At 39.6% G+C, this 17,036-nt stretch overlaps 1 protein-coding gene across 2 annotated transcripts in view; it reads right to left on the bottom strand.

The window, feature by feature from the left end:
- Nucleotides 1-17,036, bottom strand: part of atrnl1a (attractin-like 1a) — a gene marked incomplete in the record, with an annotated part of 267,240 nt that overhangs the window by 29,924 nt on the left and 220,280 nt on the right. For both annotated transcript variants that reach the window (XM_035663942.1, XM_035663941.1), the window contains 1 exon segment: nucleotides 9,528-9,623. In XM_035663942.1, coding sequence (XP_035519835.1) covers nucleotides 9,528-9,623 — 96 coding nt within the window.

The following is a 17,036-nucleotide window of genomic DNA, read 5'->3' as shown; positions in this document are numbered from 1 at the left end:
AAGGTGGGGCAGTGAGCCTGTAAAAAGCTGTGAAGGGGTCATAAAGAGTGCAGAACATCTGAAACACTGTGATACCAAACAATTCTGTGGGCAGTGGCAGTTCAAGAGCATACAGGCTGAAACTAAAACATGGTTTCATGAAGTTTGGTCAAGGATCAAATGAAACATCTGTTCTCTCTCTCTGAAATATATAGGGGATACATATGGTGTAGAAGGGCAAGATGTTCTTTCAAGCTACAGTAAGAACGAAAATGTGTCTCTGACCGATAAAAGTAAATAAAAAATAACATCTAGGGACACAAGAAAAAAGATAACTCTGCAAAAACTCTCAAATTTAAGACAGAGAACCAGTCATAAAATGTAAACTCCTACATTTTTATTGCTGTATGTGTGTCTCTCTTCAGCAAGATATTCTTCACCGCCTGCTGTTTCAAGGTAAATCCTCCACTGCAGGGGAGGAAGGAGAAGGAAGTTAAAGTACAACAGGTTCTTCTTCTTCTTGTCTGACAGCATCGTATCCTCTTTGGATCTGCTAACCAGTGGGGGGATTGAAAAAAATGTGGCCTTTTACATCTGACTTTAAATACATATTTGACCATAACTCACCTACTGAGAGGGCTGCTGCTTGTCAAGGGGTCTAAAGTCCTAAAGAATGCAACAAAGCCTGTGAACCAGATCAGGCAAACAAAACTAATTGTACGACTATATATTCACAAACAACATATTTCACTCTGCATCATGTGTCCAATGCACCTTGTCCAATTTGGCAATCCATTTAAACTAGTGTTCCACTCTGCCAGTTCAATTGGTGTGAACAGAGAGTAACACTACTGGGATAAGACTCAGAAACATTTAACATACAAGAAGTTATTATATGTAAAATGATTAAACAATATTTAATATTGCTCACTTTTTCTAAGGCAGCAATCAAATGAACTCCTTTGTACAAAAGGTCAGATTTCCTTGAGTTGTATCCCTTCCATTGAAGCAAGCGTTGAGATGACACACTGAATTGATTTACTCATCAGAGGCTTGTTCAAATAATTCAACTTGCAGCCAGTGTTCATATGTTATAAACATGTCCGTTCCTCAAGTTTCCAGCAGATCATTTGTTTACTAAGTAGCATTGTGATGGTGGGGAACATGGTAGTTCTAGCTCCAAGTAAAGTGTTATTCTAGGCAATACTTAGAGGCCAAAGACGACCAAGAAGTCCTGACTTTCATGGACTTTTATTAATTTTACACAGTCCATGCCAGCTCAAGTGCACGCTGTCATTATAGCAAAAAGGGGACATACCAGATACGAAAATAGAATAAAATTTAAGTACATTTTTCTTTTGAACTGTTTAACTGGAAGGTTTCTAAAGACATGTAGCTGTCAGACCTTTATTACAACTGAGACATTCAGAAAATGAAGGGCAAAAGAATGGTAATAATCCTATCTTTTTTCCATTTTGTCCTGCAAGCAACAATCATTCCTGCTGTCTCTGAATCAGCAGACCAAGCTTTTCACTATGAGCTGTTTTTTGTTGTGAATTATCTAGATTATTACCTGAATGAACAGGTAACAAGTTCAACCATAATAGGTGTTCAACCATAGTTCAACCATAATAGGTAATTTAAAGCCAAATATGGTGCCACTCTTTGGCTAAGTACTTGCCATCTTTGTCCTTACCCTGAATTACTTCACTGATAACTGCAAAATGATAAAATTGCCAGTGGAAAAAAAAGAAATACATAGAAAAGACAGAAACTGTGTGTCAAGACTATGATTTTCTGTTAATGCAGTCCTATTTCTTCTCAGAAAACAAAAAAATGTGAAGTATACCTTCAAAGAGAGATAGCAGAGACAAAGAAAAAGATAAACACAGGGATAACAAGGGACAGAGAAAGAAAGATGGTTGAAAACCGTCAGTACATTTGCTCAGCTGACGCTGCTGCAGGTGCTTCTCCTCCAGCCACTGAAATAATGTGCGGTCCACACACCTTTTCTAATCTGCCCAATGATAAAAGGAAGAAGAAAAAACCTTTTTGTTAAAGCGCAAACAGAACATGAAGAGGAATGGGTTTGTTTTAGCCTCGTTAGTGTTGACAGGGGTGTGAGTTATTGAGTTAATAACATCGGCGTGCGTTTGTGTGTGAGACTCTGCAGCCATGCCTTTCAGTCGTGAGATACATAGAAAGAGCCACAGGTGACTGCAAAGCCAAAGTAAACCAAAGGAGTGTACATGCAATTGTCCATGATGAATTCAAACGAGTGTGTGTCTGTGTGTGTTTTCACCTTTTCTCATTTTTCTTCTCTGCCTCATAGAAGCTTTTGTGTTATCTGATAAGCCCTTCAGTGGTGTGTGTGTGTGTGTGTGTGTGTGTGTGTGCGCAGTATTTAGCTGTGTATTTTTCTACCAAACATACATTACTCCCAGGTGTCATAAATATTCTTTATCTGCTCCTTTCCCCTTCATTCCCCCTCCCTCCATCCATCCATCCCTCTCCACCCACCAACCCTCCTTCCTGAGGCATATTAAATCCCCACAATTGAAGAATAAATACGCCACATTAAAACATAAGATATGAAACTGATTCATTCTTTGCTTTAAATAGCATTATGAAAACAGGAGACCGCCGTTAATCAGCGGCAAGGTGGGAACTGCTTTCTGCAGGCGGAGGCGTGCAGATGCTAGTTGCTGCGGGCTCATCAGCTTTACGACGTAGCGGCAGTACTTTATGGAGGCAGTGGAAACATCGATTTATGCTGATGACTGCCTCTGTTCTGTAATGCAGCCATGACACGCTGTAAAGCTCTGATCAAGTTTGGAAGTGGAAGAAGTGGCCTTTAGCTGCAAAACAGGGCAATATACTGTTTGATGTACTGGCTCCACAGCTATTTAACATATGTGGAATTTTTGTTGGAAAGACGCAGGAGGCGGTACACTATAAAGCATCTTACCGTACCATGCAAAGACATCCCACAAATATATGGATATACAATGTTTATAATTCAAGAGTGTGCTGTTATTGCCAATTTTCTAAGCAGAGGTAAGGATGTCTATAGCTATGGAAGTAAAGTTGAATACATGAAAGGGATTAGATTTAAGGGAGAGATTTAAATAATTGTGATTTCCATAGAATTTCCTGACCTTTTCTAATAAGTTTCCTGGGGAAAAAAAATATGTAATGTAATTTCTAAATTATGGGGAAAAACATGTCATCTACTTGCAAAGCTAACCTCCTTTTAGTCAATGCACAGCAGAGAAATGAACAATCTGAAAAAAATCTAAAATGTGAAATTTGTCTACAGGCAAGAATACAACTTAACATTAATGAAGATGTTTAGTATTATATCCATAATGTTAATTATTTTAAGGTCCAGTGTGTAACATTTAAAAGGATCTATTGGCATAGAAATGCAATATAATATTCATATGTTTTCATTAGTGTATAATCACCTGAAAATAAGAATTGTTGTGTTTTAGAATGAGATGTTTTTATTTACAAAGGGAGCAGGCCCTCATTTACGGGGGCCACTATGTCCTGTAGTAGTGCATGGGACAAACCAAACATATGGCCTGACGCTTATTTCACAAGTTTCATGGCCACCATAGTTTCTCATACACACTTGGAATGGGAGGGTGATGTGAAGGGGTCGTAATCTGCAAATACACCGCTAAAAGCTCTAGAAGTGAATGTAATTGACAAGGAATCGGATCACCGTCATTGCATTGTCTAAGCTTTCAGTCAAACAGACCTTAGTGACAGCAGCTCACACCATTCAAACATTTTGGTTATTTTAAAATTCAAAAGCAGCAACCATGTCCAGGTTACTCTGAATATTTACACAGAATACAGTGTGAACAGCATTCATAGTGAATATTTCTTTGTTAGAAAATAAGTGTAATGAAAACTGTCAACACCCACAGTAACTGGGAACACTCTTTTGGGAAGTGAAGTTTTTCAATGCTGTGAGCACAACAAACGGAGTAACATGAACAAAATTTAATTCAATTCAAATAAAACAAAACAATCTGGATGAACTGACTCTTTGAAATAGCATAGGCAGCATAACAACATGTAGCTATAGCAAAAACATTCCCTAAAGTGAGGTAGTATAAAAACAGCATATGGTTTGTGTTTTTCTGTAAGGTCGGGCTTTGAGTTCCCTTGGAAACAAAGCAGATAATTTACAAGAGTTTGGATGAAACTGCACAGGCCGACACATTTCTTTCCAGCTGACATGTAGTTTGTATCATTAAGCCATCGCAGACACCTTGCCATTTGAAAACTCTTCTGATAGAAGTCTGCCAAATATTTTTTTTACATTTTTTTTATTTGAAGAGTATAATTGCAAGTTTTTAGAGGACAAAAAAACAATTCTTTCCAGCTGTGACACTTAATCTGTATCATTATAAAAGATTAACTGAGCCCAGGCACCTCACCATGTGAAAACTTTCTTCAAAAAGAAATGATAGAAGGCTCTTGTTCCAAGACTACCTATAATTTAAAGTCTTCAGAGGACAGGAAATATGTCTTTGAAGGAAAACCACCTGGAGAGCATTTTAAGCTTATTCTTTACAATATGTGTCCTGGGGGATCTGAGCACACCACACATCCATGAATTTATAAATTGTGATGGATTCTAAAATTGTTTGTTCTTACAGAGATGGAGAGTGAAAGATTTAGATGTTTGAACACAGATGCTTTGGACTGTAGCTTCTAGGGGGAAACTCAAGAGGGAAGCCCAGGGGATGGTGCTGTCTTCTACTATGTAATAAGATATTATATTTACCCATATTGCAACAAAATGTGGTTAGAGAGGACATGAATCATGAATCAGATACTGGGTGGGCAGTACAGTACAGTAAAGTGTGTGTGTGTGTGTATGCACGCATGCTTACACGTCAACCCTGTCTCCACAAAATTATGTTTATATACAACAAATTTGTTTTCACATTTACGTTCTAATGGGATTCACGCTGTTGCCTGAATTATGTTCACATAAGTGTTTTGTGTGAAGGAAGTGCTATGTTTCAAGTGTTATAAGGAGATGGATGTAGTGTACGTCAGGCATGAATAATTAGCACTGGAGATCTGGGTTTGTATTTTCAGTGCCTAAACATAACCATAATAAGGCGGAAAAACAATTACATTAGTGGTCAGTGAACATTTTACTAATATGTTAAGTCTCAACCTGCCAGACACCTTGATTAACAAGGATTCCTCATTATGGAGATAAAGCAGCATAACAGCATAGAATGACGTCTAGGTGACAGGGTTGATATAAATACTTGAGGAATAACTGCTAACACAAAAGTAAATCAGTAACACTTTTTAAAGGACATATAAGTATTTCTGGTCCTCCATACATTTCTCATCATTTAATGGTGGGTACCATAAAAAGCTACACATACAAATAGTACAAAGATTTAAAAGGTTCCCGCAGGAGAGGATTTTTGAAATTGAAATGTACAAATCTTGATTATAAGGTGAAAGGTTATTAAATGCTTACTCAAGTCCAACAGAGAGACTGAGCCAGCCAGACTCTGGTCTAGGCGCTCCTCTTACTGCCCACTTCATCTGATTTATCCACTACATGTGTTCTGCCTATATTCTGCCTCTTCCTAGTCACAAGGTTCCCCCACATTCTCTGTGTTGCCTGTCTCACAGGCACCAAAGCACTCAATAACTTATCAGAGCTCAGATGCCCTCCTGCAGAGTGTGTACCAGGATCTGCTCCAGCTTTTCGTTGCAAGTCCCTTTTAGTTGAATTGATGTGTAGATTACAAGTGAAGCTACTGATAACCTTGGGCTGAAAGAAAACTGACAGGCCTAACAGCGGTGTTCAGTTTAAAATGGCATATTATATGGCCATAGAAAAAAATTACATATATTGAAAATATTCTTGTGGGTGAACAACTGGGTCATGTTTAATGTAACAGTATATGTTGTAAGAGCTGAAAGGTATGCTATTTATGGTTTCTTTTCTGCAATTAATTCTTGTAATGTGTGTAACAAAAGATAAAAATAAGGAAATAAATCATATGAAAAAAATATATGTGATTTGACTATTGAATATATGGACACTGGAAAGTTGAAAATACGCATTAATCCTCCATCAAATCACGCCACACTTCTCTCCATGCAATTACATCTTCATCATCTAATTCACACAACTTTGCATGCAGACCAAATCACTGTGAGTGTGGAAACAACAGGTGTTGTGTTCCTTGCTCGCTGTCTAAACATGGCATGAAATGGGGTGATGATGGCTTTATTTGTTTAACCATACTCTGTTGCTGTGTAAGTGGGACAACATAAAATAGCGGGGCAGCATGGAAAGGTTCCCTTTCCCTCATTCATTACACAATTATGCTAAGCTGCATGCTTGACTATGAACCAGATGTTGTGTAATTAACCTCAGTGTGAAGATAGCGTTCTGCCCTATTGTCTCTCACCTTCAAGAATGAAATGGAAACCAGGCTGAGGCACAGATAAGGAAGGGTACTCCTGAGGTTTCCACAGGCACATATGCCGAACTGAACTGAGTCCAACCTGGTCAAAACAGAACTAAAAACTAATTAAGCATCATGGGCAGATAGCCTTCCATACCATTGTCTCTATAACCTTCAGCTGTGTGAGGAGATGAAGCCTCAAACAGGGAGGTGGAATTTAAAACATGACAATATTTTACAGAAGATCTGAAAACTTAATATCACAAAACTATTGAAGGCTTCAACATAAATTTACACTGCAGAGAAGCCATAATTAGATATATGAATGCAAGTATTGTTTGTTTATTATACTCTGCAAAGGTTGTGTAATAAATGTATAAAGTTCAAATGAGTCCAAACATTATGATGACTAAGATCCCAAATAAAATCTATTCTCATACAGTGAAAATTAAAATGAAGATATGATCCAGCTTGACTTATAGAGGTAACATATTCCAACAGTGTCAGTTGAGTAAAAGACTGGTATACAACAGGTACTTATATTCACTTCTTCGTGGGTGCAAGGTGGAAGAATGAAGTATGTTAATAGTGTCTCTATTACACAGAGAGGATTTTAAAGTTTATTGTGTCAATCTAATTATATGTGTAAATTCTTTGATTATCACTCAAAATTCTGAAATACAGAATTGTGAATTGTTTAAGTCAGTGTCTCCGGATTTACTGAAGTTTCAAACGTGGACTGGAGGCTCAGTGGTGTTTGTTTTGAACTATGCATTATCTGACAAGGCTTTTTGTTTGTAACTAGTTTGATAAATGAGGGTGACTTCTCTTGGCTTTCATTCTGACGGGTTGACCTCTTGTATAGAGCATATGTCCTGCAACATCTGTCACTGGGCTCCGCTGTGGCTTTTGGGGGGGGTTGACAAAGATGGCTCAGGGGTAATAGTTCACTTCCCATAATGCTTTGCTCTTATCAGGATTATTGATATGCTCAAACAAGTTACATCAAGGCAAGGTCAGACAAATGACACCAATGTTCCATTTTACTGTTTAATGGACCTAAATTAAACATTTTTTAACTGTTACAGTATATTACCTAAACACCACCGGTTCTTAGAATGTTGTCCGGCACTAGCCCCAGCCCAGAACTTGTTCGCATTCGTAGAAAGGGGGCAAGAATGACCCCGCTAAACTAACCAAAAAGCCTCTTTAACTACACTAACAAAGTGTCTCCACATCCTTATATCCCAACACTGGACACGGGGCTGCTTACTATTCACAGAGCATCATTCCACCCCACCCTCTGTTTATCTAAACCCTGTATGTGTATGTCATTGAGAACAGGCATCTTACAACAGAGGTGACACTACCGTTTGAACAACTGTCTGCCACTCCCCCTCAGGAGAAGGGCACATCTGATTTGGTGGTTACCCTTTCCCTGAAAGTACCACTGTCATGTTGCAGCATGTGCCCTGTAATCTCTTTGTACAGGAGGCTGATATGAGCAGCCAGCCAGCAGCCTCTCTCAGGGCCAACACCAGCCACACTGCCTCATGAGGACCCTTCAGGGCCAGTGGGTGAAGGTGAGCTGCCAGCATGTTGGCGAATCACGGAGAGAGCAGTGCTATCACACAGGACTGCTGAGTGGGCTATTGAGCCCAGCTGCACTCTGTCCCCTCAGCCTTCCAAAACTACAACCATTAGGATCACTAGCTTATTCACTAGCTAGTGAGCTTGGTTGATGGCTAGTTAGCTGGGTAGCCTACTTGTATTTTATACACAATACTGTATTTACCTTCGGACAAGTTGAGTTAAAAAAATAATTTAAATCAGTTTCAAAGATTTGTTGTCCATATTAAAAAATAGTTATTGCTGTTAAATGACAAATCTACAAGTTTTAGTGACTCACTGTTCACAATGCTCCACCTGTGGCTTCAGTTCAGAGTCAAATAAGTTCTGTCTGTTGCTGGTTCAAACCATGGTCTATATAAGTGGTGTTTATAAGGTTAAAGGCTCAGCAACCACCTATCTGTAACAGACTAATTGTGGATTGTTGTTGGCTGAGCTGAGCAGCAGTGGTGCTTCCAGTGACCAGGGGAGCTCCACTACAAAAAGCTTCTGATGTGGTCAGTGACGCTGATGATTCAGTACTCTCAGTTCAGCTCCAGGACTCTACATTTGTTTGTGCATGTGTGTATAATTCCACAATACTGAGCTGTAGTGGCTGGTCTGTACCCACTGCAACCCTCTGTGTTTGTTAGTGTCTAATCAGAAAACAATAGTGTAGCTGCTACCATTCTTTCTGAAATGACAAGGGTTGATGTTGACTTGGCTGTGCACTGCACTGTGGGACGGCTCTGTGCATTCCAACCAAACCAGATGATGTCAAGCTGTCTTTATGAACCTCCGCCATTTTGATAAATTACAACTCCATTCACCTCCAATGAGCCTTATTTATCTACAAGAGAGCAGATCCTCTACTATGGAGTCTACCATGTTAAACCACCATGTTTCTAATTGAGCCCAGACACCTAGACAGTCTATTGTTTAGTGGTTGTGGGACGGGCGGAGCCGCCATAGTTTTCCTACATGCTTGGAAGGCGAGCTGTATTCAGTTAGTTACAGTATGCAACTACCTAAATACATAGATGATGCTAAATGCTACACACTGGTACTTTGAGGCAGGGCTACTTCTGCCTTTATCATACAGTAAGTGCAGTTTGGTGACCAGAGGTAATTCCTAGAACAGCTCCAACAAGGTAAAAAAACAACAACAAAGGAATCTGAATTAGGAATATTTTCTAAAACCTATGAAGGACACTTGTTGCATTACCAGTTGGTTTACAGTGTCAGCATCCTCATGTGTAACCACACACACCCATACAATCACACTCCAGTCATGGTATAAGGTCAGAGGGCCAGAGCAGCGTTTTCATCCTTGTGTGGGTATGCAAATGAACACAATGATGGTGTTGTTTTGTTTTGTTTAACACAACACCATCATTTCCCTCATGTGCTTATGTGAGTCTTTTTGGTTATGTTTATTTCTGTTTGCATTCATTTTTGTGTGTTTTAGCTGACCTGTAGAAGCTCCTCTTGGTCACCGCCCACCTCCAGCGCTACAGCAACCGAAGCAAAGGGACGACTGGCCATCTGCTGTCGCTCTCTCATCAGCTGCTATAGAGTGAGACAGAAAAAAAGAAATTATTTTATTTAACATGATATTTGGGGACATTTCTGAAAGACTATCCTGTTTTACTTCATAAACACATTGTTATCCATGTGCAGTTGGGCCACAGTCAGTTGGTCGCTGAACAGCTCTACTGGGACCAACTGGAGGTTAAATGCCTTGCTCAACACTTGCTCAATTTCTTCAGACAGTAGATGATTTTACAGTAACCAAATGGTAAACATGCCGGCTTTTGTAACCGATAACCATGTGTGATTAACAAGGAAGGGAAGGTTAAAAGGCAGGAGAAAAGAGGGTTGAACAGTGACGGACACAAATAGGAAAAGGAAAAAAATGTAAAAAAGAAAGTAAAAGAGCAGTAAAGAAGAAAGAGAGAAAGGGAACAGGACAGTAGAGGTAGGAAACAGAAAAGGATGAAATAAGGAGGCATGGGAAAAAGTGGTGGGGGGGGATCAAAGCAAAATGGATGGCTGGTAGGTGCACAAGAGGAAGGAAGAGGAGTGGGGAATGGCAGGGGGGGGGGGCGGAGAGAGTCAGAGGGGAGGAGGAGGGCGGACAAACTGTATTAATGAGGAAGTGTCAGATGAACAAAGGCAGACGGCGAGGCCCTTATCAGCATGAGGTCCAACCCCCCCCCCCAAACTCAAAACACAAAACACAAATATACAGTACATTAAAAAACAGAAGAAACATGTTGGGAACAGAAAGACTCACCAACACTCCTACACACAACAACATCAAGAGAGATAGAACGCGCCTATGCATATCTACACCTGAATTTCTATGAAAACACTACTCTTTCCATCAAAAGCCCTGTTTCTCAGCTTTTTCCACTTCACTACAGACATGTTAATGGGGGTTTGTTTCTACATTTAGCTTGGGGGTGGCCACCTGTTTCACGCAAAACAAACTCATTTCTGGCCGATTATGCGCCAAGCTCTAATCATCAGTGTGTTGCTTGTTGTTTCGGCAGAAAATCTGCCTGGTGCAGTGCGCGCGCACACACAAACATACACGCATACACAATACATCTTTGATAGGTGAAACCAACGCCGGGAAGGCAGATGGAGAATCTGGGCTGCAGACTGTGACCCTTACAGGAGAGAAAACATGAGATTGTGTTTCACAAAAATGAATAACATGAAATTAAATTTTATGTGTGGAAGAATCCAGCCATTGCGAAAAGCAAGCATAGGGAATGTAGAGCAAAGAATTTATAAGAGAGGAATAGAAGTGGTCAGGGAGTTGGAGATGCAACTGTAACATGATTTGTTAGAATCCCACTCCCTGTTTCTCTTCACTCTCTGCTATCAATTATCCCATTAAACCATGACATGACATAGAGATACGCTCAAAATATAAAACAGCACAAAGAAAGCGGAGTGGTAGGGACAGAAAAAGAAGCAAAAACATCAAAAAACAGACAGAAAAAGAAAAAGAAGAGTGAAACACAATCAATAACAAAAAGATAAAAAAAAGGAAAAAAGCAGAGGGGTTATCAAAAGGAAGAACAGAGTAAGTAAACCACTGCTGTCAGTGTCAGTGGCGTCCACACTGTGCCACCCCTACCCAAACTCAAGCACCTGTGTGTCCTCTCCTGTTGCTGAGGAAACACTGCACACATCGACATTAACCAGCTGTCAGGTGCTGTGCTAGCCCGCCGCCGGCTGCTCGCTTGCCAGTGTCAGACTCTTTAAGCATGAATGAATACTACACCTGTAGCTACATCAGCGCAGTCAGGCACTCCGGCGGCGCCAACTGCTCTGCTAGCACGCCACGGTGCCGGCTAATGTGATGTCTTCTCTTGTTAGCTGTCACTGCTATGCTAACGTTGTTCAGATGACAGTGTGTGCTCGCTAGCATCGCTGTTAGCCTCCTGCTGATGTCAGCTTCGATTTGTTAGAGAAGGTGTGGGAGAGAGGGAGGGTGTCTGTGTACTGTGAGCTTTAGATGATGTAATATATCCCCTTTACACCTTTTTAGACCTTTAGAAGCGCTTGCTGTGTTGTTAGTGTATATTTACAAAGAGGAGATAATTCATCCTCAAGTTTAAAGCGGGAAAATCAACAAAAATGCAGTGAAACACACTGGCCAGTTTGCAGTTAGTCTTTCAGAGATTGGTAAACAGCCTCATTGAAATACTGACTGCCATTGTAAGGCAGTATAGGCCTCATACCTAACAAACAAAACAAAATCATCCATATATTCATCCGTATATGTTTTTTTTCTTTTTAACCAGCAGAATGATATTTGTTAGTGCCTTCAAAATTGTCCAAAAAAGTCCAAAATATTTCATATAAAATGTCAAATATCTAACAATATAGGCTGTGTGCTGCCAACAATAGAAAATAATGCCGTATATCAGTTTGGAAAGAAATTGTGCTTACTGCTGTAGCGTGCATGTGTAAGTACTTATCCTTTTTTTGTAACAGCTTTAACTACTCTGAAGGTACATCCACTGGGACTTGCAAGTAGTTAATCTTGAGCCTTTAGTGTCAGAAAGTGCTTTATGGAAAAAAGATCTTAGGAAGTATAAGTATATAGTATAGACGTATAGTATAAGAGGTGGCAACATCCAAAATACAGTGAAGGAGTGCATTAAGCATAGGACCTTCCCCCAGAGGGATTGTTTCCAGTCCTGTGTGAAGCACATTTGCATGTGGATTTAGGCTCCAGAGTGACAGCTGCAAATCTCAGGGAAACATGGTCTACATAAAAATGTTTAAACAAGATCTTATAGTCTGTAAGTCTGTTTGTTTTAAAAAATATATTTTAAGTTTTTGCCTTTTATTGGATAGGACAGCTGACAAAAGGGGGAGAGAGAGGGGATGACATGCAGCAAAGGACCACAGGTCAGATTCAAACCCATGTATGGCAGCTGCAGGAAGGACACAGCCTTAATATATTGGGCACTATATCTCTACCAGCTGAGCTATCAGTAGCACCCCCATAGTCTGGTTTTTTAAATGTCTTTTCAGCAGAAAAAAATGTTCAGTGAGTACATTGAAAGAGTTAATGGTGACCGTAATTGTTCCTCCTGTCCATATTGGTTGCTAGCTCCGGAATAACTGTGACCAACTGTGTTTTTAATGTATGAGCATGTGAGCGTTGAGGATTAGGTTAGCGTACAATTGCGTTCAAAGAAACCACAATTTGAAGGACAGGAGTCAAGCAATGGTGTCTGGTGTCAAGGTGATATTTTGTTTACGTGACCATCCAACCACTTTTACAGCAGAATAACATCAATAATCACACCAAATGCCCTTGCTTCTCAAAGAAATAACCACAAGCATAAGGTCATTTTTAAGCACAGCAAGCTTTTGTTAGTCTGAAGAGTTGAGCCTCTAATTCACTACTGCAACTGCTTTAAGACACTTTTAGAAAGTATTGAAGTCAAATGAAGAAAGTGACAAACTTGCAATAATTCAGTCCATTTCACAGTTCTTACAGCTAGGATATGATATGCTGTCTGTTGAATGTGTGAGTCTGTGTTTATACACTTTCTTTAGGAGTGTACATGTGTGAGTTTGGGTTATATGATGTGTCCTCTCAGCTCTTTCTTCTCTAAAGTCAGTGCTCCTGTATAATTGAGATTAGAGAAACTGGTCAAGGTGAGCTGGGTCACATTTGTGTGTGTGTGTTTGTGTGTAGGTGTGTGTTGCACCCTGATAAATCAGTCTAGACAGTGGAATTATGTCGGGACATAAAAAGTGGGAGTAATATTCAGCACTGTGTTAAGTTTTAGAGTCTAGTGAATATGCAAGTGTGTGTATGTGTGTGTGTGTGTGTGTGTGTGTGTGTGTCTTTAAATATGGTATTGTGTTCACTGTGCATGTACACAAACATACAAATGCAAAGTAACATGTTCATTTTGGTCAAACCGACTACTTGTCTGTGTGCTCATGCATGTGTTGTGTGTTTAATGTCCCCTTTGACAAGTCCTTGAGTGGGCAACAAGGACAAGGCAGCGGCCATCTTCTCTGTCTGCCTGTTGGGCTGTAAATCAGCCATAAAACGGCTAATTAACTCTGCTGTGCTGTAAACAAGCCACACTAGATACCACAAACTGGATGACAAAAGGAGGGGGTGAGTGGAGACAGAGCTATATGTGCGTATGTGTCTGAAGGAGACAGAGCAATAATATTTAGTATTCCTCTTTCAAGTATTTTAGCCGGGTGCCTAAAATTCACGAAGTTAACATTTCACTCCATATTGAATGTCCCTGTGTTTATCTAGCCTCAGGGAAGGACGACATCCAAACATCCATTCATGCCTCCATCCATCCATCCATCTCAGCTGGACAGACAGACGCATAAACAGCCAGGAGAAAAATGAGAGTGCTGCAACAATGAAGCCAATCACATGGCAAATTATGCTTCACAGAACACGGCTCAACCAAAGTAGCACCTGCAAGCTCAAATTGCCAGTCCTGTTAGACGGATTGGAAATATCTCTGTAATGTGCTGTTTGCTGATTTCAGATGCACTCCTGTGCAAACGATGGGTTTCACAACACAATGACTGGCTCACTGCTATACGCCTGCAATTAAACTCCACATCAGCCCTGTGAATGCAAAACTATAGTAATGTCAACACACCTGCAAGCCTGTGTAACTGTCAGTGTGTATGTTTGTGTGTTGGTTGATCGCTGTCGGGGAATAATGCAACAGCATGTATCCAATATTATGTGGCACAAAATTGCTGTAAACATGTACACAAAAACCCCAAATGTGTCATGTTTGGACAGTGTGCTGGAACAGCATGTGTGTTTTAGTTTTTCTAGGGAAAACTGCTGTAATGACATACACTGTATGACCAAATATATGGGCACACACTAAGGAAAAATTCTTTATTACGTCAGCATGACACTGCCCTGTGCACAAAGCTACGTGCATAAAGAAAGGGATTTGGTGCATTAGAACACCGACTGCCAACCATCATCAGTGCTAGGCTTCACTAACCAGTCGTTTACATGGCCCGTGTCTGCGCCGCATGTGCGTGGCAGAACGCCTATTCTTTACCGCCCTGAGCCGCGCATGTCTCCCAGCAAAAGAGGACAGTGAGAGGGATCTGTTGGTAGTCATATCCACATATTTTTCATTTTCATTTCATTTCCATAATCTTTTTGTTTATTTAACAGGGCTTCAATGTGAAAAAATTACTGGAACTCTCTCCTAGATATAAAGTTATATATTTATATATTTTCAGAGTCTAAATATATGTAACATGGAAATGGGTGATTGGGATGGATGGTGGAATGCTCGTAAATTTATGACTGTCACACCACACTCCTGAAGCAAAAGGATGTTGGTTAAGGTTAGGGAAATTGTGATTTCAGTTAAATGTTATCTCAAGTCACTGCTGACTTAAGAATAAGGCCTTAAGTCACTATGAGTGGATAGTATTGCAAAACTGCCTATTTTGACAGAAAACAAATTAAATATGTTGCCAGTGATTTTACTGATATGTTCAGTTTCAAAATTTTTGCAACTTGCTAGATACGTTAATTAACAACATTTCTTTATCATGTTAATAGAAAACATAATTTGGTTGGCATGATGTCCCCTCAAAACATATTTTCTGTTGCAAATTAGTTATATATAGATGGAATATTTAGGAGACAGGACTGAGAAACACAAACAGACAATAGAAGAACAAACATAGAAAACACATCCGACTCAAACACGCACAGCAGAATTTGCTGATGTGAAACTACTAAACAACACATTTCTCATCCACCATTACTGCCCCTTTCCTCTTTAGAGGTAATGCAAAATCAGCGTCCATGTTCGTCCAGTCCATCTGTAACCTAACAAGATGGTTTAATCAATGCCACAGAAGGCTGCAGGTTTAGCTCTGATTAATGTTTTAATCAGAGACAGGAGGGAAACAACCATTTCTGGACAGGGCGTATAACTCTTACTGAGTGTTCAGAGTTTCATCATGTTGAACTGTATGCTTCACTAGAAGTGTTAAAGCTAATTTCAATGTTTAATAATGTCCTGGGGTGAGAACCAATATAAGTTAAAAAATCATCATGACGATGTTACAGTGGCTGCCACTGAAAACTGATTTTTAAAGAAATTGCTGAGAAATTGTCAAGCCAGATATCCCTATTGGCCCTGCAGGGAATGATAGCTGCTGGGTTACTGTCTCAATGTGCCATGAAGAGCGCATTACAATTCCTCTTGCAAAGGGATCTGTTGGGTACCTTAAAAGTAAATGCAAATATGAGAAGGAACAGATGAAAAGGGTGACTGTGACAGTACATTTTGCAGTTCAGCACCAAAAGTAAAAAGCAAAATCTTATTGTAATGTAAAATCCGGTCAAGCATTAAGTGACTCCGCAAAATCAGTCTTCCTCTCAGTGTCAGTAGAGCAGGACAGGGCTATACATCTGTTAGACATAACAAATTACGGAATCTGTTTTTTGGGTCTCAATTTTTGGAGGGAAATGTTAACGAGCACAAAAGTTAGTTGGACTGTCATTGGAGTAAGATACAGTATCTCCTCTATTTGAGTCTGTGTTGAGTTGGAGAGTGTTATTGCCTTCATGTGACAACATATTGGGTGAAGCAGGAACTTACAACTGCAAATACATGTACATACGGAGTGTCCAGTTTATGTCGTTAGGCACGTAAACATCATATCCTGTTTAAGAATAAGCCTTGGTTTGAGGTTGGTTTATAAGATAAATTACTTACTCAGTTGTCCGATCACTGACTGCACAATGCCTCTTGCTAGCTGTGTGCTCGGATAGGTTCCGACAGGGTCAAAAGACTAGACAATGGATGGATAGATGGATGAGTTTAATAATTAATTCTTGTTGAGTGTTGTAGATATAGCAATAATTTCTAAGTGTGTTGTTTTTATTACCTTTTTCTTCTCCTTTTTAACTCATGTGAAGTGTCTTTGAGTTTCTTGAAAAGCGCTTTATAAATCAAATGTATTATTATTATTTTTATTATATGTTGAAGTGAAAGTGAAAACATGACATTGGTAAAATGATGAATAAACTGATAATCCATTGTTGCTCTTGATTCCATTAATGGTGATAAGACTGAAAAATATAAAATTCAAAATATCAATACATACAGCATTACCTATCTATAAAGTTGAGTCTAATCTAATCTAATTATGCCTGGCCAATTCATATAGTTACTATGTCATGAGCCCTAGGACCTAGTCATTAAACTGATCAAAAAATATTTTTTTTCGATTTCTGCTACATATGTATGCAGAATTGAAGAAAGACCTTTTTTTTTTTTTTTTTAGTATATATTTTTAGGCTTTTATGCCTTTATTTGATAGGACAGCTGGAGATAGACAGGAAAGGGGGGCAGAGAGAGGGGATGACACGCAACAAAGGGCTGCAGGTCGGATTCGAACCCTGTGCTGCTG

This window comes from Morone saxatilis, unplaced genomic scaffold (genome assembly GCF_004916995.1).
Source record: "Morone saxatilis isolate NCDOM2014 unplaced genomic scaffold, NCSU_SB_2.0 Contig19, whole genome shotgun sequence".
Lineage (NCBI taxonomy): Eukaryota > Metazoa > Chordata > Actinopteri > Moronidae > Morone > Morone saxatilis.
The sequence above is the reverse complement of the archived record's forward strand: the minus strand, read 5'-3'. Positions and strand labels throughout refer to the sequence as shown.